The sequence below is a fragment of the Tachysurus vachellii genome, chromosome 4 (genome assembly GCF_030014155.1).
Source record: "Tachysurus vachellii isolate PV-2020 chromosome 4, HZAU_Pvac_v1, whole genome shotgun sequence".
NCBI lineage: Eukaryota > Metazoa > Chordata > Actinopteri > Siluriformes > Bagridae > Tachysurus > Tachysurus vachellii.
The window spans coordinates 28,182,740-28,210,639 of NC_083463.1; the positions used below are offsets into that span (position 1 = coordinate 28,182,740).

General features: G+C 40.8%; 3 protein-coding genes across 7 annotated transcripts in view; all 3 read right to left on the reverse strand.

The window, feature by feature from the left end:
- The window catches only part of LOC132844855 (probable ATP-dependent RNA helicase DDX17), a 146,957-nt gene that overhangs the window by 96,092 nt on the left and 22,965 nt on the right, over positions 1-27,900 (reverse strand). The window lies entirely within an intron of this gene.
- Positions 201-20,033, reverse strand: LOC132844851 (meiosis regulator and mRNA stability factor 1). 3 transcript variants are annotated; one of them, XM_060868685.1, is made up of 26 exons: positions 19,886-20,033; positions 19,232-19,427; positions 17,106-17,798; positions 16,403-16,562; positions 16,048-16,262; positions 15,542-15,659; positions 14,844-15,016; positions 13,870-14,334; positions 12,907-13,058; positions 12,137-12,274; positions 11,853-12,039; positions 11,539-11,717; positions 11,349-11,429; positions 10,356-10,592; positions 10,101-10,220; positions 9,799-9,980; positions 8,412-8,632; positions 8,059-8,201; positions 6,835-6,968; positions 6,115-6,317; positions 5,631-5,858; positions 5,080-5,313; positions 4,674-4,901; positions 4,205-4,265; positions 3,673-3,756; positions 201-3,443 (listed from the first exon to the last, which is right to left on the reverse strand). In XM_060868685.1, the coding sequence occupies exons 2-26, from the start codon at positions 19,370-19,372 to the stop codon at positions 2,932-2,934; spliced, it is 5,289 nt and encodes a 1,762-aa protein (XP_060724668.1). In that variant the 5' UTR covers positions 19,373-19,427; positions 19,886-20,033; the 3' UTR covers positions 201-2,931. The 3 variants fall into 3 exon arrangements, with proteins under 3 accessions (XP_060724668.1, XP_060724667.1, XP_060724669.1); XM_060868684.1 differs by having other exon boundaries at positions 16,403-16,571; XM_060868686.1 differs by lacking the exon at positions 13,870-14,334 and having other exon boundaries at positions 16,403-16,571.
- Positions 20,624-27,775, reverse strand: LOC132844860 (zinc finger protein 239). 3 transcript variants are annotated; one of them, XM_060868711.1, is made up of 4 exons: positions 27,639-27,775; positions 26,797-26,959; positions 23,582-24,424; positions 20,624-22,239 (listed from the first exon to the last, which is right to left on the reverse strand). In XM_060868711.1, the coding sequence occupies exons 1-4, from the start codon at positions 27,684-27,686 to the stop codon at positions 22,199-22,201; spliced, it is 1,095 nt and encodes a 364-aa protein (XP_060724694.1). In that variant the 5' UTR covers positions 27,687-27,775; the 3' UTR covers positions 20,624-22,198. The 3 variants fall into 3 exon arrangements, with proteins under 3 accessions (XP_060724694.1, XP_060724693.1, XP_060724692.1); XM_060868710.1 differs by having other exon boundaries at positions 23,457-24,424; XM_060868709.1 differs by having other exon boundaries at positions 20,624-24,424.

Genomic DNA, 27,900 nt, shown 5'->3' on the forward strand with positions numbered 1-27,900 from the left:
AGTATAACATACAATTGAGGACACGATGTTCATGATGTTCTCTGAACATGATCCACTTCAAGGCGGTTTACAGGAAGTCCACTTTTATATCCGGACACATCATACCACGGTTCGTTCAGTTAAACATCAACACCAGGATTTTGGATAGGAATTTTTCATAACCTCCAGCTTTAATAAGAAAAACTTCAGAGTCAAAAAACTGATGCTTGTGAAATTTATTAACTGAAACATTTTGGGCAATTCACAAAAAAAGTGAAATGGTGTAATGGCTTAATTATGGGGTGAGTGTGACCAGAGGAAGAAGGCACAATAACATGCAACTCAAATACATCAGCAAGAACCAAAAAGAGGCATGAGACACAATTCCGGGTTAACGTGAAAACATTCTGCTTCTGATGAGAGACTAACTGTACAGTCATCTTTAACACTGTGCATCATTTCACCCGAGAGCATTTCCCCTAATTAGTGTAAATACTTGCTGAATTTTTCTACTGAACATTTATCAATTCTGGTAAGATATATTCGGATGGAATTCGGATAAATCCAGCATGTCTACCTTTTTTTTCTTTTTTTTTTTCCTTTTCCTAACTGCACTGGCTCCAGGTCAATTTGTGGAATCACATAACTGACCCCTAACCATGAAAACCAAAACACTCCATGCTGGAAAAGAGCAACTGCTCAACTAAACGCTCATAACGGTCATGTACATTTAACTTCATTAACATTACACCCCCGGCAGAATGATACTTAATGAAATCAAAACTATGCAAACATGCATAGGCAAAAGATTAGCTTGTCACTGAGGTGCAATAAACAAGATGTTCCATATTTGTCCTCCAAGTTAGCTGTAACCAAGTTCTCTACCCAAAACAGCAAACTGAACATGTAGCAGCAAAAATTAGGAATCATTACAGCCAGTAGGACTCATTTCTAAGGTTCTCTCCATAAAATAAATATCAGGCCTTTGATAATCTTAATAAAACAGCTCCTTTAATCTGGGATGAAAGTAATTCATTTGGGACATAATGTAGCCACTCTGTAGTGGCGAGTCGGGAAATCAGGAACACGAGCTGTAAACTTGACTAGACTGCATTAAACCAACAACAGGACCTCTAAACTAAAACAGGCCAGAGACAAGAAATAGTCACATTTCATTATGAATGTATACGATTCATTTTGGAAAACAGGAAGCTGTTTTACAGGGAGATTCTCCCAAAACGTGGTTCTCTCTACGCAAATAAGGAGCCTAACGGCCGCTTGTTAGATGTTCAGTTTAGTTTTTTTTTTTGTTTTTTTTGTCCTGGGATAACCCAGACTGCATAAACAGATGCAGGATAAGTCTTCGGCCCAAAGAAACCCACTAAACAAGACAACAGAAAAGAAATATACAAACATCATCACGCTAAGGGAGTGCAGGATGAAACGCTCTAGCAGCACTCTCTCTTGCTTCATATCTCCTGGTGCCAAGGCTGATACAAGCCATTGTAAAAAGCCTGGCTCTGTACACAGAAGAAGAAGGAAAAAGAAAAAAAAAATCTGAGGGCCTGTGTGCGTCCCTCTGATACCATGGTGTTTCTCTCTATGAGCAGTTCCCATCCTCGACTCCAGTGCTTTAAAACCCATCTAGAAATTACACTTGCATTAAGAATAAGCAAAGACTGTCAACAGATCCAAAGAAACTGATCATAGTTTAAAAAAAAAAAAAAACAAACAAACAAAAAAAAAAAACCCTCGGCTCTTGCCATAACGAACCACCATGAAAATGCAGGATGCAAACGAATTAAAACTCTACAGCTGCTATGTGTCACATTACACAGGAAATTGTCTATGCACTACGTGCATATAAAATTCCACACACACAAATACCCACAATCAAAATAAAGCCTAAGCTGCGTAAATGGCTAAAACTGAAATGGAGCTTTTGCTTGAACTCCGGCAGAAGAAATGCGGAGTTGTGTACGCGCCGACTCAACTTTCATTGTCGACATCAGCTGTCGAATGGCACGCTTCAAGCTAGCGAAGAGCTCCGTAACCTCGACTTTATCCTGCATGTGTGTCCTGTGCCAGTCTCAAACATTCAGACACCTGCTCATCTTCTAATCTCCATCAAAATGAAACCAACTGCACTGTTAAGATGTTGAACGAAATGCCGTTAAAACTCAGGCTATTAAACGTGTGCACTAAGACGTGGACCGAAAATCTACAAAAACCTTTAGATGTTAAACTCTAAAGAGTTCCAAAGTATACAAGAGAAATTACAGAAATCCAACAAACACAAATTAGCATCATTAGCATTCTTTTGGGTTAAAAGTTATTATGCTTAATATAATCAATGCCCTTCTGCATTAACTTAATTTCGTTTTAAAATCATGCCTGGTATAAATGGGAGACGACATCTCCATTGTATTGGTTAGAAAATAGAGTGCACAAAGCGCAGGGTCGGTCAGAGGACTACAAATGCGACTACTAATTTCATGTGGTGAAAACCATGATTCCCAAAACAGCACAGAAAGAGAGGAAATGCTAATCTGAAAGGACAGAAGCTGCCTTAGTTACAGCCAACTTGGAGGTACGCTTTCATTTCATATCAACTCATGTTTCCTTAAACATAATCTAGAAGACGTGATTTTCAGCAGAAGAGAAAACTCAGGATTTAAACCAACAGGGAAAATGGGATCTTAAAGTAAACGAAGGCTGTAAATATAGCCAACAGATGAAGAGCAAGTGCATTGAATTTTTTAAAGAGACAGAAGCAGAAGTAGTAGGTAGTTCGATCAGATTCTTCACGGCCACAACTCTGCAGAGTTACGCGGATTTATTTCGCTGGCTGATTCTAAATCGTTGGGTTTCTTTTTTTTTTTTTTTTTAAACTGAGTGGGCAAAAAAACAATTATTAAATTACTGTGAGCTTGATCTGATTAAAAAGTAACTTTAGACTGAGGAATTTGTGGAGAAAGAGAAATTAGCTGCAAGTTTTATTTTATTCCGGATGGTTCTTTTGCTGGGGCTTTCTGTGGCCAAGGGTTTGAGGTCGGGTTGTTGGGCGGGCTTGGTAACGAGCGAGTCGGGCGCATCATTAGATTTGGTATTCCCGCTCGGACATACCGTGTTTTTTTCAACACTATTGGCGGGAACTATACCTACACTAGAGACCGACGTTTCCTCCATTTTAATTTCTTCATTTGAAGCTCTGCAGCACTCAGTGGGCATCAGAGCTGCTTGAGGTTGGTGCTCGTGGACGGGCTGATCCTCTCTGGTGCCTCCTGAGGACTGGCTGTGCAAGTGCTCCTCAAAGTGGATGAGGTCATTGTGCTGGAGCAGAACCGGGTGAGGATGTAGCTGAGGGGAAGGCAGGCAGGACGGAACTGGCGCACACAAGAGATCCACTGGAGAAGAGGAGCTCAGACACAGCAGCTCTGCCTCACTAGTACTGCCACCTGAGGCTAGGAAGACAAGACAGTTTGAATCGTCTATTTATAAATTTATATTTTCAACTTAGGTTCCTGACACACCAAGCATGCTGATGCTGATCAAACATTGCCAGTTTGTTATTTGTTATGTTGGCAATAGTCAGCATCACCATAATCATCCAACCCAAAAAAAAAAAATAGACGTCATGATCAGCCATGTGCAGTTTATTGATGCAGCACGTTCTTGTCTGTGCGTGTTTACCTGGGCTGTGTGAGCTGGCAGGGCTCTGGCTCTGTTGGACCTCCTCAGGCTGAGGGCTCTCAGTGCTGGCAGGGCTGCCACGAGCTGATGACGCACACACGTTAATTAAAAAGGCAGAAATAGCAGCAAAACACCCAACACATAAATCAAGGTGAACACTTTTCCAACAGAGGAACAGCTCAAACTCGAGCAGGCTAGGAGCATGTGCTAGCAATTGAAATGTAAACACTATTGATGGGGGAAGGAGTGAACTTATCCGTGTTTTAGCATGTCTAAATTTGTATTCATTATGTAGGAATCTGTTCATTTTCTTCATGCCTTTCATGCTTTGCTTGTTATATGTCAAAAGAATGAGACCACCATGAAGATATCTGTAATCAATCCATCAAAAAAAAAAAAAAAAAAAAAAAAAAAAAACACCACCCTAACGTTGATTGAGCAATCTTTACAGGATTTCAGGTGTGCTGTACTAACCAGGTAACAAAGCCCATAACAAAGCCTTCATACAGTAAGTATAATAATGTTTCCTCACCTTTCATATCATTCTTTAGGACTATAATCTTCTTGTGTCCATGGCCTTTGATCCACACTACCTAAATATTAAAAAAAACACACAAAAATTATGAATAGAAATAAAAGGAGGAAAATCTAAACAGACAATCGGTATCATCCCACTGATGCAGGCATCATTTCTCCTACTATTAAATGTGCTGCGAGGCTTCACCCACTCATAAAGAAGAAAAGGTAAAAGATATTTGCTTATAATTATCTTATCAATGTTGCTTCCATCTGTTTAGTGGGCATCTACAAGACCATTAAACTAAAGAGCACTTAAGTAGTAAAAGGTTTAATTAAATTAAATTTAATTAAATTTAGTGCGCTCCTTCAATTCAACTCAACAGGAATTTGTTTTTCTCTCCTACAATTTACCTTGGAGATTATTTGGCATTAAACATTCAGATTTTCTTAAAATAAAGAAAAGACATGAAGAAAGAACTGACTTGTGGTACGGCAGCCAGGAGCTCATCCAGAGTGTTGTATCCATAGTCACGAGGCTGGAACTCATGGCCCGTGTACTTGCTGAAGGCACCCCAAAACTCAGACAGGAAGATCTGGTTATAGTGGTAGGTGTGCAGGAGGGCTCGAACGTTTCGCGCAAACTGGTACAGCTTAGTTAACCTGATGCAAACTTTGGCCTCCTCATCATGGGCTTCACCACCCTCAAACAACTGTACAGGGAAAGATTAGATTTTCATTTTTCATTTCATTTACAAGACACTGACCAAGAGATAGACCGGAACAGATTATCTATTAATACAGTAAAATGGTTTAAGTGAATTTTGACCAGAGTAGAGTTAACATGTTAGCACTCGGGTCGTAGGTTCTCTCTCAGACCCACACACACACCTCCACTAAGTAAGGCAGGCTCTTGAGCAGCTCAGTTAGGGAGACAAAGCCATATTCACAGGGGTTGAGTTGCTGATCATACATGGACTCGTACTGCTTCTGCAGCACCTCCACTCCCAGCCAGTCATGCTCATCAGGAACTGACATCATTACCGCCAGCAACTGGGACGTGAGCGCACGTAGCGATTTTCTGTTGATAAGCTGGACCTCTTTTTCTTCAGATCCAACCACTACCTTTGTGTAGATATAAAAACATTCAGTAAACAGGCTTCTATTGTCAGATTACATCATCAGAGGAAAAGTGAAGCATTAAAACAATAGCACGTATTCAAAATAAGCAGATTGGGGTGGAAAAATTAGAAATTTAGCAAAACAAAACCTCGGTTTACTGACAAGAAACCTATCTGACTAGACTAAATAGTATTAGTTTACACTATAGTTTACACTATGAATATTTTTGGGTGCTGAATTTCTATATTAGTCTAGAAACTAATAAGATCCCTCCATTTTTAATGTTGCCTTGAAATACCACCTGATGTAGTGTGTCATACCTTGACCACATGGCAGAGTTTGGAGAGAAGGGCAGGCAGTGTACCGACATCGTAATCCTGCAGGCGGAGGCCGTAACCAAAGGTTTTGCTGTACTCAGCCAGAAGCTGGCTAACAGGTAGTGTGCAGTCTCTCTGAGCACGCAAGAGCTTCACAAGCTGAGCTGCCAGAGCCTTTACTCGCTCCACCTCAGTCAGAACCAGTAGCTTCTCCTCACCACATTCTAGCACCTATACACAGGCCCAGTGGTCAGAGGTTGAAGAAAAATAATTCCAGGTATATTGGTTGAAATCACAGAAACTTTACGTATATATAATAAATACAGTACAAACGACACATAGCTTTACTTTTTCTGAATGTGCTCAACTCAACAACCTGTGAAAGGGTTTACGATAACTAGCAATGTTTTACAGCATTTTTAGTTTACTTACTAACTGATTGACACTTAACAATCCATCAAAGAGATGGCTATCAGATGGCACTCGCCTGAAGGACATCAGGAATGGCTTCAAACAGCTCCATGAGCTTAGAGAACCCATAATAGGTGAGCTTGCACTGGCGGCCAAAGTGGTGGTGATAAGTGGGGATGAACTTGCTGAAAGGCATGCGAAAGTGCGGTTGGTGACGCAGCAGATCCACCACCTCCTTCCCAAACTGTCTGGTGCGCTCCATCTCCTCTGTGGTCCGCTCTAAGGAGCAAAACATGGAAAACAGTTCAGATTTTGCTCAATAGTCTGCTGCACACATCTCATTATCACCGAATTTATTTTAAAAAGGTTTGTATTAAAAGTGAGGTGATCTAACTTTTAGAATATTGAAAAATATTTGAAAAAGAACTGATGTGCATACAAGTGTTATAAAAACTGTTGTAACACATTTAAGACACTAAAACCCTAGAGATGGGTCCAAATTTTTGAGATGTTGGGTCTCAAAACATTTCTCAGACTTTTGTGCCCTAGATTATGTAGATTTGAGTCTTTGTTACAATATTGTTGTGAAAACCATCCTGTTCATTCAATCACTAAAAAAAAAAAAAAAAAAAAAAAAAAAAAACACAATACACCAATTAACATTTAACAAGAGAAAGGCTGTATGCGCTGTATGTCAACAATCATGAATACTGATGCATCATCACACCCGAGGAGACAATGACACGTTTAACACGTGTGAATAGTTTGCACAGATCATTACCACAGGAATCCTCACCTCTCTTAGGTACAGATATGACCGTGTCAGAATCCTGCTGTGTAACAGTGATGGTCGTATCAGGAATCTCAGCCAACAGATCCATCAAGTCACACATTCCATAATCAATCACTTGCCAGTCTCTGGAGAAACACCTATCACCACGGACATAAACACACATTTTTAATAATTATTAAATATTTTTAATATTTTTAGTAACTTTTAATAATTTTTAATAACCATTGTCTTGCTTTTGAGAGTCACAAACAGCTGGAACCAAATTCCTTGTGTGTCAACACACTTGGCCAATAAACCTGATTCTGATTCTGATTCTTATAAGCAGACAAATTAAACCATGAAAAAAATCTGTGTGTGTTAACATTCTTGTATTGATTATTTTATGATCTGTTACTTGGAAACAAAGTGGTTGGGAAATAAATAAAAATGAGACATTTTTAATAGAGTTTAAAATTATACTTGTGTGGTCACTGCATATTATCATACAAGTTATCATAGGGGCTTTTTACACCTGGTCACTTCATGTGTTTTCTGTGATCGGATAGCTAACCGATCGTAAAAAGACCAGGTCTAAATACTCTCTGAAACGTTTTTGAGACGGATATAAATCCGATGGTTCACACCACTTCGGGAGGTGGTCTGGGATGCATTTCAGATGAAACTGGACAGGTGTAAATGAATGTGGTTGTTCAAGCCACATACGTCAGCGCTATACTCCTCCCAAACAGAAGTGCACTGTGTCAAAAACAAACAGTAAATGCAGTTTTTTGTAGCATAACCATCGTAACAAGTTTTTTCGTCTTCTTTTTGATTGCACTCTGAAAACCGCATAGACCAAAGCCTGTTCCATTTCAATTACCCCGGAAATGAGATAAAAATATATTTGCATTTTGGGTTGGAGTAGAAAGATCGGATTGATATCCATTTTGCCAAGACGCATTTATGTGGCCTAATGTAAATGGAACAGTTTTAACAAATCAGCTAGCTATCGGATCAGAGAAAACACATGAAGTGACCAGGTATAAAAAGGCCCATAATGTTAATGTGCCCGTTATTATACTAACTAAGAATACAAGGGAACAAATGATAAAACTGACTAATCCCTAAACTGGCAACTGTACTGGCATTTACACAGCAGGTGTTACAGGCTATATCTCGTGTATTCGGGTCTGTACACTAATTAACTCTAAACAGAAACAAGAGTAAAGAATAGTGCATAGAACTGACCAATGGTAGGCCTGCATGAAGTCTCTGATGATGACCTGCTTGCTTGCCTGAAACTTGAGCAGTTTGAGCAGATCTTGTGTGAAACGCTTCACCTGTGCCCTGTGTGTGAGGGTCAGCAACCGCTTAGAGCCCAGGCCCAGAATCTGCAGTGGAAAAGACAACGCTTACGGTCCAGACAAACATGAGTTTATATATAGATGACTGTGTAGCACTTGCTTCAGTAATTCTTTTCTTAGTCCAGAAAAAAAAAAATCCTTCTGGTGTTACTTGCTTCTATGAATTGAATACTGCATAGTTCAGTTAAAAACTGCACGAAAAACCCAAAAATCAACTATAGTACTGCAAACTCCAACCTGTAGTACGTGTGGTACAGCCTCCAGCAGCTCTAGCAGTTTGGAGAAGCCATAATCAGAGACTCTGCACTGTTTGGCAAAGTGATGATGGTAGGCAGGGATGAATTTAGTGATGGGCATCAGGCAGCACGGCTGGTTTTTCATCAGGTCTATAATTTCTCGACTGAACTGGATCAGCTGGGGATTTCCTACTGGGCTCTTACAGCGCTGTAGCCATGGGTCTGTAGAAAGGGAGATTCAGAACAAATGGTCACTGCACATGTTTTTTTAATTACTTTTAAGAGAATTGTGTTCCTAGGCTATCTGATTGCAGATTTCTGTACGTTTCTGTGAAGCAGTAAAAATCGAAATAAAACCAAAATAACAGCTGACTGGTCAAACACAAGCTTTACAAAATATCAGCGCAACTTATCCAGCCAACCAAAGCTTGTTTTATGTTACAACCAGGAGGAGATTCTCCCAAAACACCAAAACCTAATTGATATGCGTCACTTCTAGGGGAATGACACAAAAAATCCCAACAGGATTAAAAACTAGACTACAGTTAATAAACTGTTCTTGTTCAGCAAAGGTTTGTTCAGCTTGTACTGGAAAGGTTTTCACACAGTTTATAGAATTTGGTTTGAAATGTTGCCTTTCATGCTCACTGAACAAGAATTAACTATCCAATGTTTTCTCCCCATTTATTTTCAAAAGGGTAAAAGATATGCACTTGTGCAATAGCAAGTGTGGCAAAATTGATTTCAACTGGCATGCAGGCTGATTCTGCCCAGCTATTAGTGATGTGGATATTTCCATCTGCCATATGTTCGTCCAGAAAACACATGAAAAACGTTATTTATAATATATGACCCCAATTTGCATGAGAAAAAGAAAGAAAAAAAAAAAAGTCATTTGGCAGATGGTTTCCCAGAACTACCTGTGCTGTAGGCAAAACTGCATTTAAAAGATGAAAACACTGTGGCATTTGCTGTTTGTTTCCTTGCCCATACTTTAATGATTAAAATTTTTTATTTGTAAACCTAGTTGTAGACGAACACACAAGCTGCATGCATGGTAAGTGGCTAGTTGAAGGCTCTGGGAGAGGAGGGTGACGTTCACACGCATGAATCATGTACATACAATTACAGATTTTCAGCTAAAATAAAAATGACAGCATTAGCCTACTGCAATCTGACACGTGCACCCAACTCCATCATTCTAATAAGGCACAATCAGTAACAACAAAAATGTCACTGAATGACTATTTAGAACCATTGACAAAGAACAATTACCTGGAAGGCCAAAGAGACTGCAGTTAACATCCTGAATCAATTGTAATGTAATAAATTTCAGAATTTCAGACATATGCTTCTCTCATGTCATTCACTCACTCACTCATGCATACCTGCATTAGGTGGTGGGGGTTTGTTGTGGATCCATTTGATGACCTTGAAGCCGTTCTGTGCGGTTACAATGGTGATGCCTGGTATACATGTAATGAGGTGTTCCAGGGGAACGCTACCCTCCAGCTTCCCTTCATCAGCCACTGTTAACGGGCTGAACTCTGATGCATAACATTCTAGAAAGCTGATTAAAAATATTAGCCAGGTTATTCACATACAAACAAAATTGTTTCTATTTTTCATGCAATAATAAGATTTAACTTAGCACCTGTTGCTAGCATGTAAATGAGGGTGGATGTGTTACCTGAGCAAGGGGATGGTACCCTCGTGTGACTGCAGAAGACTGTGCACGTGAGCAGACAAGGCTTTTAGAGACACCACAACAAACGGAATCTTGTATGTGTCAGGGTCATAATCTGCCTCACTACACAAAAAAAAAAATACATAAACATAAGATAAGTGACCGGTAGCACCGATTTTCTGAAAACATGCCATTCATTTTAATTAGCACTCTTCATGCTGCAAACACATTGTTACAGTCCTGTGCTTACGGTCATACCTGAAGTCTTGCTGTGTGTTGTGACGCTTGCAGACAGGTTCGTGATACTCAAGCTCCTCAAACACCACAGGACTGCCACTGGTGGAAGAGCCATCATGGGACTGGGAGGAACCTAATGGACTATGTCTGGCTAGGCTGCTGGGTAGAAGACACACCATACGTCCGCCACCCTGTTCACGCACAGCCACTACCTCCGGCAATCTGTAGAGATCGCTCACCACCAGTTTACGGCCAAACCTGCAGACCAGGTTAACATACTCAAACCATGAATGATTAAACTATTGCTATTCAGACACACACCAATAGTTTAATTACAGTTAAACACAACAAAAGCACCTTCAGGCAAGTATGAGCAAATAACTGGGATCCAAGTCCAAATTGCGATCATAATAAGCGTATGATTCATTATGCTGGAGTATTAGAATGCCTGCAGAGTTTTGACTGCTCAAAACTCTTTCATAAGCAATTGCATTATTGATTGATTATTTAGCAGCAGAAACTGGAACGTTCCACAATTAATAACAGTTAATATTATTCATAGTGCTCAGTTGATGCAACGGTTACATACAGCTGGCTTTGTACTCTCTTATCTTATTAAGTAATATAGGAGAAGAATCTAAAAGGTACTAAATGAAAGTGGAGGCCCAAGTAACCCTCCAACATGATTTTGTAAAATATATTTTTAATGAGTAAATTTATTTTTGAATAATATACTTCGATGAATGGTTAAAACCGCTTCATATTTTTCCATGTGCAATTAAGCTAAACAAGTCTTGAATCCATCTCTACCAAGGGTGCCAAAAATTGTGGACACTGCTAATTCAGCTGACAACTATTTACATCAAGTAGAATCAATGATTTAGTTTATTATATGTTAAATAATTTTAAATTCAATGAATGACGTTACTGAAATTTATCCCAATTTTAATACAATCTTTTTTTTATGCAGTTGTATAACCAGTGTATGCATGTACTGTAAAAAAAGTGACTCACTTTTTCTCATAAATTTCAGTGAATTTGAAAAGTGGAAGGCAATTAGCTGGAGAATCCTGAAGAATACTGATGATCTCTGAGCTAAATGACGGGGAAACGGAGAGAAGAACTTTAATAACTTCACCACGTATAAAAGCAGTTTAGACATAAACCTGTACAATAATGATTAATGTTTGTCACAGGTCAGTACCTGAGGCAGGTGAGGGATTTGTTATTAGCGCCGGTGACGAGGGACACGTGAATGCGCTTATTTCCAATCTTGTAGCGGTGAAGAATGCTGACGGCTCCTATAGCCTGCTGCAGAGAACCCATCTGTACCTTAGCTTTGAGCTGGTAGTCTGTGTGAGGGCTGAGCTCAATGCTTTTCACCTGCAGGATGAGAATGTACTGAAATTAAAAGCACCTTTGAATACAAAAATATTATTGAAACTCATGTAGTATTTGATTTTAAGGATTGAAACATATACTATAAGAGGATAGAGATGGAGTCATAGGTTCTCTCACCCTTCCGTGCTTGGCGAAGGTGTCGAGCAGAATCTGCTGCAGCTCTTTTCTGGACATCCTGTAATCGAGGTTGGCTACCTGGATATCTGCACCATCTGAGAAGGGCTCAGGCTGGGAATCAGGACATGGGCTACGAGAGGGAACACTCTGTGGGGACGAGCGGTTGGAGAGACACGGAGACGCACTCCTGAAAGAGCAATGTGTAGCAGAACTGGTTACCTGCTTGTGGATAAGTTTCAGGACGGCTGAAATTGGCGTGCGTGTATTTTGCTTAAGATACAAACCTTGAGGACCAGGATCCATGGGAGAACATCAGCGGGCTGAAGGAAGTGTGCAGGTTGAGTTTGCTAAAAGCTGATGGAGTGCTCACCTGAAATGACTCTGAAGAATCTGTAGCATTGCGCAGGCTGCAGGAGTTTCTTCTATACACACAAAACGGTTCTTACACATTAACAGCTTATTTTAAAAGCCCTTACCAGAAAACACCAGAACATCCACAACCCTCCAAGCACATTCACCTCATGCAATATCCAAGCTACAGGGATTTTCAAGGGATCCTTTTCTGTTCATACTCTTGACAAATCAACAACTGAAATCATCAGAGGAATGGCAATTCATGAAAGGTGATGCTGAGCCACTTAATGTTTTTAAATCACTTTAATCATCTTTTTCATCTTAAAATAAGTCTTATTTACAGTTTCTTGGGCATTTCTGAGAAATGATCAATTCCAACCAACAAGTTGAAAACAAAACCACGCCCGAGTACGACAAACGTAACAAAAAGAAAATGAATGTTGAATTTGTTTCCATGACAACACTGCAGGGGATAATCGTCTTTCTGGAGATCTAAATGGTTCAACGCAAAGGATATTCTTACATATTTAAGCAGTATTAATGTTGAAAAATCCTCCATCTAAATACTCTTCAAGACCTTTAGTATTAGTTTGGGTTTAGGGCGTTTCTAAACACAGAAGGGCAGCAGTACACACGGTGCAGCCTTCACAGTAATCAAAGCCAAATATGGCATTTTTTCATAAGAAGAAGGGGTAGGTACCTGCGGCTGCGTTGCAGGAGCTCTGCAGGGAAGGCTGGTTTAGCAGGCTGCAACTGAGAGGTGAAGCCAGTGCTCTGAGGAGAGGCAGATGCAGCACGGACTTTCTCCAGAGGAAAACCTGTCCTGAGCTTAGACTCCATACTGCTTCCATCCTGGGTTTAAGTAAAATAACATGTGATTCTCTCACAAATCAGAAATATTGCTTACCAGTGAAGGAAAAATTAAGGTAACTTCTACGGTTCAGTCCTGTTGCAAGAAAATCAAACTCAATCATTCAAACAAATTTAAAGTCCAATTAAAAAAAAGTTTAGCAATGATTCAAAGTTCGAAAAAAAAAACCATTAAGACGCTTAATAGGAATAAAGGTAAGGCAGTGATCGGTTTAAATTGAGCACTAGAGTTAGAATTTCCTGCAATAGAAGGTTCTGCAAGAGGGATGGAACTACATGGAGCTATTAAGCAAAGGACAGAAAATTAAAAGTTAAATAGAAAAGCAAAAGATGTGAATGATAATGAAAAGGACAAAAAGAAATCTGGACTCATGCATCGGTATTGCTTAATCCATGGTAGGTAATATGAACATAAATCAGTCCTCCATGTTATGGGTTTTGTAGCAAGGCAACAGCAGAGAGAAGCGTCTTCTGGTAGCTGTAGGTAGGCAGGTAGGATTGGGTTTATGAGCAAATGGGGTAAGCACAGAATTGTTAAAACCCTGGCACACTGTCAACATTCTCCAACAAATTCATTCCTAATCATTTGCAAGGTGACTGTTTGAAAGCAGCTTTCACCTGTTAAGAGGAAATAAGTCAAATTAGAAAAACGTTCTCTGTGGCAATCTTTGGTATGTTGGAGAATCTTTGACTTGTGGGCCCAGAATTTTATTAAGCTGGAAAGCAGGCTTGGTGTAAGGATCTTAATGGCTGAAGGCAGAATGGAGGCAGAAGTCACCGTTACACCGCTGACCTGGGAAAGGGACTTCAACACTGGGCTGCAGGAAGAAGCATGCCCCACTTTCCTAGGGCTGTAGGGTCTTTCTGGAACATTTACCCCAGTGTCTCTGCCACTTTGAGAGGCTCGCAATGCCCTCCTGGGGCGCCGTGGTGATCGCGGCTTCTCCACAGGGAGGAACAGGGCACTAGAAAAGGAGGAACTGGCAGCAGGCTGAGGCCGCTCCACCTCCTCCTCCTCCTGTAGCCCGTCAGGGGAAAATGAGACAGTGATGCGGTTCCCTAGGACGTCCTCGTTCTCCATGCGCTTGCGGGCGCGCTCGGCTGCCTCTGCACTGGCAAATCGGAGCACAGCAGTGCCACCGGTCACGCCCAGCACTTTCCCACCACAGTTATTGGACAGGCGCTGAAGCCTGCTACTGACAGACTTGGCGTCGCGGTGCGTGGGGAGGTTGTGCACAAAGAGGAGGTTGAAACAGGGCTGGGGGAAGCAAAGAAAGAGGGAGCACTCTGGGTTTTCTGGGACTGTTCGACTGGGATAGTTACTGGTTTTGAGACGTATACAGTGTTTCAGGTTTGATTCCTTTATCTAATGCAAGATTGAATTAATATTAAATAAATAAATAAATAAATAAATAAATAAATAAATAAATAAATAAATAAATAGGCAAATAATTGTACACAACCTACAGCCAGTAATTAATCCAATACATTGTCAGGAGTAGCACGTCATGGCTGTAGCTTGGGGCAAGGCTGCACTCCTGTACAGAGGGCCATATGTTTAACAAAGGCCAAAGTAGGCTAGAGTTCATAAAAATGTGCATAAAATATAAGCATATTGCAGCTTGAGTTACAAGTTGAAGTTGAGTTGAGTTGAATTACATCTGGCCAGTGAATAGAAGTAAAATGTAGGTCTTCTTAAGAGATTTTGCAAATGTGCTTAGCTGATTAAGTAAACCTGATCCAGGATTAAGATGAAATGACAAATACCTGTGATTTGATTAGCATCCTGGGGGGCAATTCCAAGACAAAGTCCTCGAATAGGACATGTAGGTGTGCGTGCTGCAGCAGAGCAGGGGAGACTTGAGACTTGTGCACCAGAATGACCTGGAAGCCATGGCGATGACGCAGGTCACTCAGCTCACTGGCAAAGTTCACGTCGGCTACAAAGCAACAAGAGAAAAATGGAAACAAGTGACAGCTCAAATGCACTATAAATGTTTCTTTAGTTAATTAAAATGCTAAATATACTTGACTACCAAAAACTTTGTTGAACTTTTGTTCCTTTCAGCTAATCCTATTACACTAATTTAGAGATAGAACAGCTAATGGACTGCTATTCATTTAAACACTTTGGAGATAAACCAAACCTTGTGACAGTTTAATCAAGTTTATATTTGTGTAGACGCTGTCTGACAACCACAACAGATTAACTAACTTAAAATATGATCATGTGGCAAAGCATAATTAGTTATCTTGAAGTCCATAGAGATTTACTGAGTGTAGTGAGAAAACAGAAAAATAGATGCGATACATGGTTTGTGTCCACAGTCCTTTTATGCACATAACACTGTTGCACTGGATGTTTTCAGAAAAGTGTTCTATCCTGTGAGTTTTATGCATCTCTGCTGTTGATTTCTAATCCCAGCATGGACTCGTTTACATCTATTTAAATGTTATAGACTTACAAGAAACTACAATGACTGTGGCAGGAGCGGTGTGTGTTTCAGCAAAGCGCCTCAGACTCTGTCGGAGTTTGTCATCAGCTGCATTTTTGGCTGTGGCATTTATGTGAGCAACAGTGACCTGTGAAATTAGACAAAAAAAAATATCATTAAAAAAAAAAGGGGTTTATGGTCTTAAGGAATAATTAATAAATACAAAAAAAACCCCAAATAAACAGGAGGTAAAATGAGACTTTAGATTTTGTTAAAATCTTACATTCCTTGAATACAAAGAAACCACAAAAGCAGCTGTGCTCCAGCAAAAACTCTGAGGTGGCGTCTTGTCATACACAAAGATAAGTTCAACTGTGCATGAAAATGAACAGCTTCTGTTAACCTGAGTGACTGCAGATGTAAGTTAGCTCTTCATGCCTTCCCATCTTTAATAAGAGTCTATGTCAAGATCTATGTCAGAGTCAAATGATGGCAGATGATTTAATGAGCTTGATTTCATGAATGTTCCTGTGTACCTGGCAGTTGTTGAGCTCCTGAATGACAGCCTTGTTCTCCTTGCTGATGTCACATACGCAGATGAACTCGGCTTCGCGGTGTCCCTGGAAGAAACGCTCACGTAGCCTCTGGACCACTGTGGCAGCTGAACGGCCACTGGGTACAGCACAGTTCTCTATGTCCCAGAAAACACCCACCGGGGGCAAGGACTCTTGTCCACCACCTTCAATGGACCCTAATACACATGCACCCAATTAGAGCCACTACATAAAGAAACCACTTCTGCACACCAGAATTTGCTGTATAATTATGTACTATGTACTGGGTTCAAGTCTAATGACTTACAGCATTCTGAATGCATCTGTGTGCACTGACCATATTTCTGATTGACTTTGCCTATGCTGGTGGGGTGCAGAATGCCATCACTGGATGTTGCAGGAACTCTACAGCCATTACACATAGGTAGAGCAGAGGTGCAGGGATGAGGAGGGGGGATGTTTGGCCAAACCTTCTCAGAGTCAGCAGCTCCCAAACCCTGTGTGGGATAAACAGTTCACTCATATCAACATCAACCTCGTATCTGCAGCTTCTCAAGCAAACAGAAGTACAACAAGCTACTAGATCAAAAATGCAAAGTACGTCTTGTCCACCCCTACAGTGTGGGGTGTTCTCTCCTAGCCCTTCTTTTAAAAGCAGTGTTGAGTCTTTATATCAGCTCTAGCTGTCCTTCTCAGGGTCGATTGGAAAACGCAAGATTACACATCACTTTGTTTTTCTAACTTACTCCCAGCCACAACATAAGTGATAACAACTATCATCCTGTCATTATGTTATTGCTAGAATTGTGAATTTAAACAAAAGCTGACAGGAAAACACTTGTGGCATGAAAGAAAAATCCTTACTCCTACAATAAAACATGTATGACTTTTGCCTCAGAAATTGCTCTCTTTTTGCCTTCCCTTATCTGCAAATACTGATTTAACGCTATAGTGCACATACATCTATGATGTACTCTTGTAGGCAAGAAATTAGCTAAACAGCAACTTTGAAATATTTAAAAGCTGTGCTGCTGACCAACCTTTCTTAAACTCTGATGGCAGTAATGTGCTCCCTTCTGACACACTGTGTTGTGCTCGAGGTACAAAGGCTTAGTGCAGAGGTGAGTAGAGGAGGGTGTGTCGCTGTGTGAATGGTATTGCTGCTCCACCCGATGGTCCTCGCTACAGTGGCAGCACCCAGATAAGGCCACGCAGGGCCCATGGATGGGTGCAGAGCCAGACAAGTGTTTTGACTGCAGACACGCCACTGAGAGAGAGGAACAAGTGTGAAGGTGCCCGCAGCAGGATGGGTGTGTGTGACCTGCCATGGGCTGTGACGTGGCTACTGAGGCCACCTGATACCCAAAACTCTGTGGGGACTGTAGCTGTGCAGAGGAAAAAGGTGCAGGAAAGCCACCACCAGAGTTAGCATTAGCAGTGCTGCTAATGCTACACCCACCACCAAAACTGTGAGCTCTGGCTTCAAGCAAGCCAGAGTGCTGCTGGATGTGCAGACTGCATTCACAGTGGGAACACAAGCTTACATTAGGGCTACCAGGTTGCAGCTGAGGAAGGGGCTGCTGGGAAAGTTGAGCGTCTGAAGCAGGGAGCTGGCAGAGAGGAGGTGCAGGTTGGGAAGCCAGAACAAGGGGCTGCGGAGATGCATTGTGGAGTGGAGGGGGAGGGACGTCTTTCAGATCCAACACTGGCTTACGGACTTCCATGAAATTTTTCTAAGGATTAAAAAAAAAATAAAGGGGTTGAAAATAATCAATAATTACAGTAGACCATAAAGCAACATACAAGAAGAGTCCATACCACAACAGTCAGTATTATCACTAGTGCCCCTTTTCCACCGAGGCAGTTTGAGTGCTGGTTCGGAGCCAGAGCCTAATTTAGAACCAGTTCTTTCTTTTTCGACAGCCAAAGCACCGGCTCTGAACCAGGAAAAGTGGTTCTTAAGTAGCACCAAAACGTTGCTGGTCTAGACTTAAGAACCACTTGCGTTAGGGGCTGTGGGCGGGGCTACTGTTAGCGCATTTGATAATGTACCTTAAGTATACTAATGTTTAATACACTTTTACTTTACCGCAATATGATCAATTATCAGCACACATGATAGTAGATAGCTACATGCTAAGGCTAACTTTTTTCCTTTGTTAATGATAAAATAACGTTATGTACTTTCTCGATAACAACCTCCGTTTATACAGATTACATGGAGCTGCACGTACACGTTGGATTCGCCGCGTTTGGATGTTAATGTAGGTTCACAAAGCCATGAGTATTAACAGTAAAGCAACATCAGCCATTGTTGATGTGTTTGTGTTTGCCGCTGCTGTGCTAAAGTTGCTGTGTAACGTGACCCGTATACAGTGACGTCAGACTCGGCTCTGTGACGGCACTTTAACCGATGGAAAGGCAAACCGGTTCTTAGAAGGTTCGCCAGTGGAACCAACTTTGAACCAGCACCAGGGGCATTAGAATGAAGGAGCAGTCAAACACTAGTTTTTCAGAATAATCTAGTACTGGGCAATGTTATAACAGAAAGAGTTTGTGGTGTGATATTTAAAATGCTGACCAGTTTAAACATTGCCCAAGAACAAGACGAGGACTGACCATTAAAATATATTTTCCTGCCAAAAGTACAAGCCTATTTTCTTACAACGAGTTTAACAAAACAAAAAAATATGTTGGCCTGAAAGAGAGATCAGTTTCCTCGCAAAGTTCGATTAGAAGCTCTCAGGTGTGCAAAAACAAACAAACAAACAAACAAAAAAAACCCCACTTACATATTTTTATTTATCAAAATGTACTGTGTACTCATTTACATTTTTAATGCTGTGAAAATCCAGATAGGACAAAGTCGACAGTGAAGACTCCTTCCATAAATGTTAAACAGCTCAAAACTGTTAAGTCTTGTAAGGCCTCTCCTATGAAAACCCCTCTGTAAGCAATTAGACAATCTATGACATGACAATGAACGCACTGATATAAACTGGTGGATCTCCTGTTATAGAAAAACAGACTAACAATCAGCATAGAGGGGAAAATATACCATGAAACTGATGGGAACCTTGTAAAAATGACATTGCAATACAAGTAGACCAGCAGGTTTATAGTGACCTCGTTCTGTTGATTAATCAGGACACTCAGGTCAGCTCACCTGGTGTTGTGCAGCCGGGGCAGTTTGCTGGGGGGAAGAGAAGCAGTCGGAGAGTTTCCAAAACCTGTTGTCTGTGCGGATAAGCCATGGGAAGGACCTTCCATTACAAATATCCCTTTCCTTTACCGAACCTTCCATCATACCACCTTCCCAAACATCTTACCGATGTTTCACAACTCTTCTCTCTCATACTTGCCTTGAAAACAGGAACAAAAGATTACATACAATCCTGTTAAAAGGTGATCAATTAAACACACCGAATTGGCTGCCACCAGACTTATTGCTAACTAAACACTATGTAGCAGGTCATTAGACTGTGAAACGTTTGTAAATGTGTGTAAGGACATATAGCAAGCTTGCTAAAAACATTAACGTTATTTATGTCTGCAAACTGAATTTAAGACGAAATAAAACGTATAAAACATAACTGTGCCCGTAAAGTGTTATGGGCCTTTTAGCAAGCGACAACATAAACAAACTGAGGTGTTGTTTATTTATTTAGCTAGACTGCTAACAGCGTTAGCTATTTTAGCACGTCGATGTAAAACAGGACGTGTTAAACACAATATCCTGCTAATCAGAAAGCCGGACTTTAAGCCCCATGTTCTTATTTTTAAATATGTCGTTAGCCTACTAGCTAACCTATAAACATACCTTCTACCTTCCACCCATTGTCTCGCGAACACACTGCACCCCTAAACGTCCTCGCGCCAACCGCGTAGTAATAAAGGAATAATCAACTGACGTCTCCGCCGAAACTCTGTCGTAAACACGTCGACGCCTGTCGTAAATCCTGTCACCATAGTAACAGACGATAGTAAGCGGACGCCTTAAAAACAGAGCTTTCCCTAAAAAAAAACTGGTGGCATAAGATGTATATAGACCCTATGTATATGTATAAGATGCCTTTGCACGCAGTATCACTATCCAAAATCACTGTATTAAGCATTTGCAGGAACTGTTGGTGTGTCAAAGGGTTTTTACAATAAAGTTTCTGAAGTTTACGGATAATAGTGCCAAAGAAATCCTGCAAATAAGGTTCATGCAGACAGCATCGGATTCCACTCCTATCAGCCCAAAAATAGGGTTCTGGAGATGCACAGGTTCACCCAAACTGGACCGAACCTGCCTTCTATTAACAGTCCAGGCTGCTGGTGGTGTGAGGAACATTTAGATAAATCACATGCTTTTACAGTTATAATAGGAGATTTTGGACAGATGTATTAAACAACACACTCCACTTTTATCACCAATAGATAAAGAATACGTGTCTGTATGTTAATTGGTTTATATTTTTATGCTCATGTTGGATGTCAAATAACTAAGGACAAAATCTTAATTAAAAACCTGCAGTAACTTTTTTTATATGGGTATATTAAGTACATCTGTCAGTAGAGATTATGTATTTATTTTGTGCAAATAAGGGATAATTACATTAACATATAAAGAAAACACTCATGCACAGGCAAAGGCATCCCAGGGTTTGAAAAAAATCCCACACCTACTCTACAGCCTGGATTCAATCAGAAAGACACATTAAATACTGCCATTGTACCCATACATGTTTGTAGGTTTGGTCTTTTCACTTTTTTTTATTTTTCTTTAAGAAATATTGGGCATTTTAGTTTATTAATTATCATGACAATTTTTTTAAAGAAATTTAAGGTCATAATTCTGACTGAATCAAAGCCTATAAAATTAAACACACCCATAAATGGTTAAATAGATAATACATGGTTTAAAAAAAAGAAGAAAAAAACAAAGACATCTGTATGGAAAACAACAAAAAACAAAATGTAGTTAAGACACTAAATCTAACTCTCATGATTTGTAAAAGATTTGATTAATACATTACCTAAAAGTGCAGATCCTAAATAAATGAATCATAAACTGCGTTTCCACAACGGACATCTTACACTCTAACCTGGTATGTACTACTTCGGACATAGTGGTGACAACTTAAAGAGTTACCAGTGAATTGGTTACTAGACTTGTACACCTACACAGCTAGCAACATGTCTCTACGTGTACTTATATACACAGTTCTCTGTTTCTTAGATATACCAATCTAATAACGAACACACTGACAACTCAAGAGTGTCACGGTTAAAAAAATATTCCCCCGTGTGTTGTTTACATGATGAATACAGTAGCATTTTACAGTGCCACAACGGTGGCATGAAGCAATCACAAGTTCATTGTGTGCTGTTACATACAGTGATACAACAAAGACAAAAAAAGGGGGGAAAAAAGAAGAAGAAAGAAAAAAAAAAAAAGACAAGTTGCAATATCTGTTGTCCGTTGTCAGGGTCACGTACGTGTTCAAATCACATGTTGAGCTGACCGTCTCTGCACCGTTACAAATGTATACAGCACACACTTGTAAAAAATAGAGCAAAATAAAAAAACTATATATTGCAAATACAAAGAATGTAAGCATACACATCTTTAATATACAGTTCTACAGGATCTTTCACTTGACGTTATACCTTGCTACAATATACAAATATTGTACTGTACAATACATACTTTGTAACGGAGATGTAAAATGGGTATCCATCAGTGTGGCAGGGAAGTTGTACTAATTAAAATAGTTCAGAGGAGAGGAAAAAAAAAATAGGAAATTCTACTTCACACAGTTTTCCCACTTTTACTCCAAATGTAGTCTGTTAGGCAATGAGTATTTATTGTCGGACATGTGCTTCTTTAGTTTTGTGATGGAGATAATGGTGTTTGCAAGTAAGATAAGTCTTACTCAAAATCTTTTCCCTTCATTTTAGGCCTAAATTTATTACATATGCTGAACTCCAAATAAAACAGTACAAGATATTAGTTTCTTTTTTTTTTTTAGTAACCACTTATTCCTGGTCAGGGACACGAGGGATCCGGAGCCTAAACCAGGGACGTGAGGAAGGAACGCATCCTGGATGAGACACCACTCCACCGTATGGCACCATGCGCAAACATTCACACCTGGTGGCAAGTTGCTGGTATGTTTATGTGGGTTGCTGGAAGGAAAGCAACAATAGTTTGCAAACGAACAGGAAAGATTACTTCTTCAGGCTTTAATATACTTCACTTTCCCCACGAGTACGTGCATGCACACAGGTGCAGCGTGAACGGCATTGTTCACATTCTTGGTTGCGTGACTGATGTACAACTAGAGAATTAAAAGCATTGCCCTGTCCGCTGGAAGTCGAGCTGGAACTTTTAGTCATTTCGTGCACAGTGTTGTTCAACACTCCGTCTCTCTTTAAAACTTTCTGCCACATTATTGTCAAGAGCTGCATATCAGATCAAAAACCCTCACCTCACCTTCACAAGTATTCGCTAATTTAGAAATTCCGAAAAACAAATATCAAAACAGACCGGTAGGTTTAAGGTGTTCCTCAAAACTCAAATGCTAACAAATTTTGACAATAACGTGATAAGCCGGCTGTAGACAAGGCGCTGTTCTGCCTCAACTAGTCATACCGGCATCGCCCCACTTAAATGTGTTGCATAGATTTCTGCAGGAAATGAGCCCATATGCAAACTGACCGTCTTGCATGCACACACACGCAGTTAACGAGTATAAATCAGCCTTGACCCACATTATAGTACAGTGAGAAACTAAAGAAGCCAACACCAGTTAACATTTGGGGTGAGGGGAATCAAAGTGCAAATAGGATTTTGCGCAATCATTCCTTTAACCGTAGAGCAGATTGTAACAGTGAACATTTTAACAGAATGTTTTCGGGTGATGCTTAACTGCAAATAAAAAGACATGTGGAGGTAGTGATTTAAAAAAAAAAGAAAAGAAAAAAACAAAAAACACATCTGGAATGGGCCAGGGGTTGGATCACTAGGTCAGTCATCCAAAGGAACCTTTAGCATGCAGAGAAGAACTGAAAGTATTTAATGTTTGTTTAAAAATAGAATAAACCTCCTAGTTGGAGTTCCTATAGCTTGGATTTTATTTAAGATGGGATATCATGGGCCAGGTAAACGTCCTCTGTTATTATCTGGGCTTAAACAATAAAATCTGTTAGCTGAACCTCCTCCTCCAAAGCCAAAATGTAGGTATAAACTTCTCTCTCCCTGCTGACTAACAAAGCCCCTCTGGAATAATTCATTTCACACAGCAGAAACCATTCTGCAACATGAGGGTATCGGCAGTTAGATTGGCCACAAATGGGGAAACAAAAATAAAATAAACTCCCGGAATAAAAACAGATCTCCAAACCTGGCCCTAATGCTTTAATAAGCGATTTCATGCTCTCTCGCCATTATGGATCCTCTGGTGCCTCTTGAGCTCACCGGATCTGAAGAAGTTCTTGCCACACTGGGCACAGTGAAAGGGCCTCTCACCCGTGTGGATGCTCTGGTGGCCTTTCAGTCGTTCCAGACGGGAGAAGCTCTTGTCACACTGGTTGCAGTGGTAGGGTTTTTCTCCGGTGTGAATCCGCCGGTGCTCTTTCAGGTGGCCTGATTCGGAGAAGCTCTTTCCGCACTGGTAGCACTGGTATGGCCTCTCTCCGGTATGTGTCCGGTGGTGACGCTTCAGGTCTCCTGACCTGAAGAAGCTCTTCTCACACAGCGTGCAGCGGTGAGGCCGCTCTCCCGTGTGGATGCGCTGGTGTCCTCGCAAGTGACCAGAATCTGAGAAGGTCTTTTCACATTGTGGGCACTTGTAAGGCCGCTCACCACTGTGGATGCGGAGATGCCTCTTGAGGTCACCTGATCTGTAGAAGCGCTTAGCGCACTGCGGGCACTGGTAAGGCCTGTCGCCTGTGTGCATCCTTTCGTGCTGCTTGAGGTGACCCGAGTCGGAGAAATTCTTGCCGCACTGCAGGCAGTGGTACGGCCGCTCACCCGTGTGGATCCTTTCGTGCCTTTTGAGATCGCCCGATGTGGGGAAGTTCTTACCACACTGAAAACAAGGGAACGGTCTCTCTCCGCTGTGGATTCTCTGGTGGCGCTTAATGTCGCTGATTCTGAAATACTTGCCGCAGTCCTGACAGTGATACGGCCGCTCGGCCGAAGGCTGGCTGCTCGGTTTGGGTGGTGGGCTACTGAGAGGGGTATTCAGAGGTGAAGTCAGAGAGGCAGTAAGTGATGTACTTAGAGTGGTAGTGAGAGGGGCAGCTTTAGGGTTTGCTCCACCGCAGCACGCTGTGAGACACTCGCCTGTTTGCTGCTGAAGATGTTGAGCTATAAAAGATAACAGAACAAATAGTAAACAACTGAGATTTGGGATTAACTTGGGCATATACAATGTTTATCTTGATTTGGATTATAAATGATGGAACTTTAAAACGTTTAGACTTTTCTGTATTTGTTGATCCACTGGCAATAAATGTGTTATTCAATATAAATTGAAAATATATGTTTATTCAAAAACATTATGACCTCTGGGGGGTTTTCTGATACCAGAATGCCTCAAGTATCACTTCAATCATGAGATAAGGGCAATCATTGTACTTTACTCTTACTGATCCAAAATGCAGAATTTTTAGTTGTCAATTTGTGAAAACGGGGATAGAAAAGTTTCTTTCATAAATCTGTTAGTTCAACTGTTTCATGGCGCTCACTATTCATAAACTCTCTTCCGTTCTGCATGTACACATTGTTGTTGAGCTCAGAAACTCAGAAAAGGCATGTAACACTACTTCACTTTTATTTCTTGTTAATTTACATTTAATGGCAATTCTCGATTGTGATTCATTCACCAGTTTAGGAAACCTAGGTGCTATAAACATGCACTCCCCGTTGAAAAAAGTATAAAAATAATAGTAAATAATTAGTTATTTTTTCCCTGTACTGCTGGGAGCACCTCAGAGCCACTTGTGGGTGAAAATCTGTCTTCATAAAACACAATGCCTGACTCACTCAACCCACACATCTATTTCACAAATTCACTTAATGCTTACTGTCATCAAGAATTTAATATTGGGTGAAATTATCAAATTAAATGAAACTTTTAAAGGAAATCACACTGTTGCCAGAAACTGTATCACTAGCTTTGGCAGGATTATAAGACCCCGTCACTGACTTTAATTTAAAAAAGGCACCTTGCCACAAATCGAAAAGTTTTAAAGAGACATCCTGTACTTGACAGCTCTCTAGCTCATATCACAGCTGACATTTGAGAAAACAGGTTCACTCCACTCACCATGATGTGTAATGCCTGACTGTGCTGCGATTGTGACCGATCATGGATCACCATGGATCACCCCATGATCGTTCACTGCACAGACCTACACCAATTGCACACACTTACATTACACATCCAATAAACTGTTTACATGCTGTTTTGCACACTGGTTTTTTGCTCTTTGCACATGCTGTCTCATTTCAGTTGATTGCTGTTTTTCACAATACCTCATGGAACTGCTGCTATAATACCGTGTTCATTCAGTATTTCTGCGCACGCAAGATCGATTTGAACATACAGTATGTACACTGGTCGGTGCTGCTTTTGTGTATTGTCTTGTATTTTTCGTCCTGCACTGTCTTTTTGTCTTTTGTCAGAGTGACTTACAATTCGCATTTCAATCTATACAACTGAGCAATTGAGGGTTAAGGGCCTTGCTCAGGGGCCCAGCAGTGGCAGCCTGGTGGACCTTCCTGTCGTCGGGCGTACGGGTGGACCCGGGCGTCCGACACCTTCATTACTAGCCTACCACGTCCCCTTACTAAGTCCTAAGCTCTGTCTGTTATGTAGCACCTTGGTCCTGGAGAAAACTTCTCATTTTACTCCAACAGCTCTATATGGTTGAAATGACGAAAGATTCTTGACTTCACTTTGCTTACCTCCATTTCCCAATGAACAATAAATAACACGGTTCCTTCCTTCAGCTCTTTGTGTTCAAATCTCTTTTTGGATATCAACAAACAATAAAATCAACTGTTTCCTTGTTGTTGTTGTTTTGTATTTTGTAAATGTTTAAAGGTTTATCTTGGTTGCCCCATGACCAAAGATGATTGGTTACTAATCATGGTCACGTGTTCAGCGTGATTCAGTTATTATTTTGTTTTTGTAGTAAGTAAAAACACGCGTTTATTTCGTTGTAAACTTTCCGACGTCGTTTTGTCGAGTCGCAGCGCTTTGGATACGTGCAAGAGGACACGTGGTACGACGTTTATACTCATTGGTCAAAGACAATCAGGAGGAATCCTGACGCTCTCTGTGATTCAAATCTCCACTGGGATAAATGACACATATTGGTGAAAACATCTGTCTATAGAGCATCGTGAATGGCCTCAAAAACTTGAATATAAAAATACCAATTTATACTGAATACATAAACAATAACGCGTTAAAGTCGGATTGGTTCGAGTACAGCGTTAGAAAGCTTCGAATCAAATTATTTGAATCGTTTGTACCAATTCACGAGTCGATTACTTCCCTGGCTGTTGGTTTAGAGATCACAGTTCACGAGAAACTTTGCAACCCAAATTAAATAATTGCACATTTTATTTTTTTTTGCGTTATCTTTAAAACCATATGCTTTCGTGCAGCTCAGTCTGAGAGCTATGCAAACTGCGCAGAAGCCCGGTTCATTAAACCCGCAGCGACTCACCGAAATGGAAGAAATCCTCCACACTCTCGTCTTCCTCTTTGACTTTCACGCCGTGGCCCAGCGGCCGGCCGTAGTGCTGGAACGGCCCAGCACCGCGCAGTCCTGCTGTGGGCAGAAATTTAGTGCTAGAGGAGAGAGCCTGGTTCAGTTTGTTCCCGTAGTCCTAAAAACAAGAGGTGGGAATCATCATTGCTCTAACCGCGTTAGCCAGTGGAGGCTAACAGCTAACTAACTCTCCAGCTAACGACGCGAGCTACACAATAACGGACATTTTGTGCAGCTGCGCGGATTCGCGGCACCACCGCCAAACACAAAACATTACAAAATCAACTCGTTTTATCTTCACTATAATTCGACGGACTTATTTCTCGCAAAACGACTTTACTTGTCTGTCTAGATTTCAGCCGTGTCCATTCAACTAAATGAGGATTGTCTTGTCCGTTTGCGTGAGAAGCCTTTTTTTCCTCTCTCTCTCTCCCACTCGTATTCCGAACACATTCCGCCTCCTACGCTAGATTGATCTGTATTTTATGGGCACAAACAACGTTTTCATTGGTGGATCGACCGGGAGTATCAGCTACGAGCCAATCAAAAAGCGGTGGCTGCGACTCGATTAGCCAATAATATCAAAGGAGGCGGGATATAATCGGAAAATGGGTGGGTGAAGAAAAAAAACTCGCTCGAGCACAATCCACACTAGCGAACGACTGGCTTGGCTAAGATGGCTAGCTTTGCAAAACGAGCGCTAACTCGACACGGGAATTCTCTCTGACCAAGACACGCTTGCTACAGAAATACGTGCTATTTGATCGTTTGCACAGTTGCAAAACATGTTCACTTACCATATCCACCCTACTCGTCCATTTGTTTAAGTTATCGACGAAATTCATCGGTTACCAGGCGAAGAGGCAGAAATTTGATATTCACCGGAACTCTGTTGTGTTTACTAAGACAGCGCCCAGAGAAAGCAAATACAACACTGACCCCTTCTGGTTCGGAGGCGAAATTATCTAGGGTTTATTCACTGACCAGCTACACCCACTCATAAAACTACAGCCACCACAGGAGAAATAAATAAATAATTTTATATTAATGTTTTTTTTT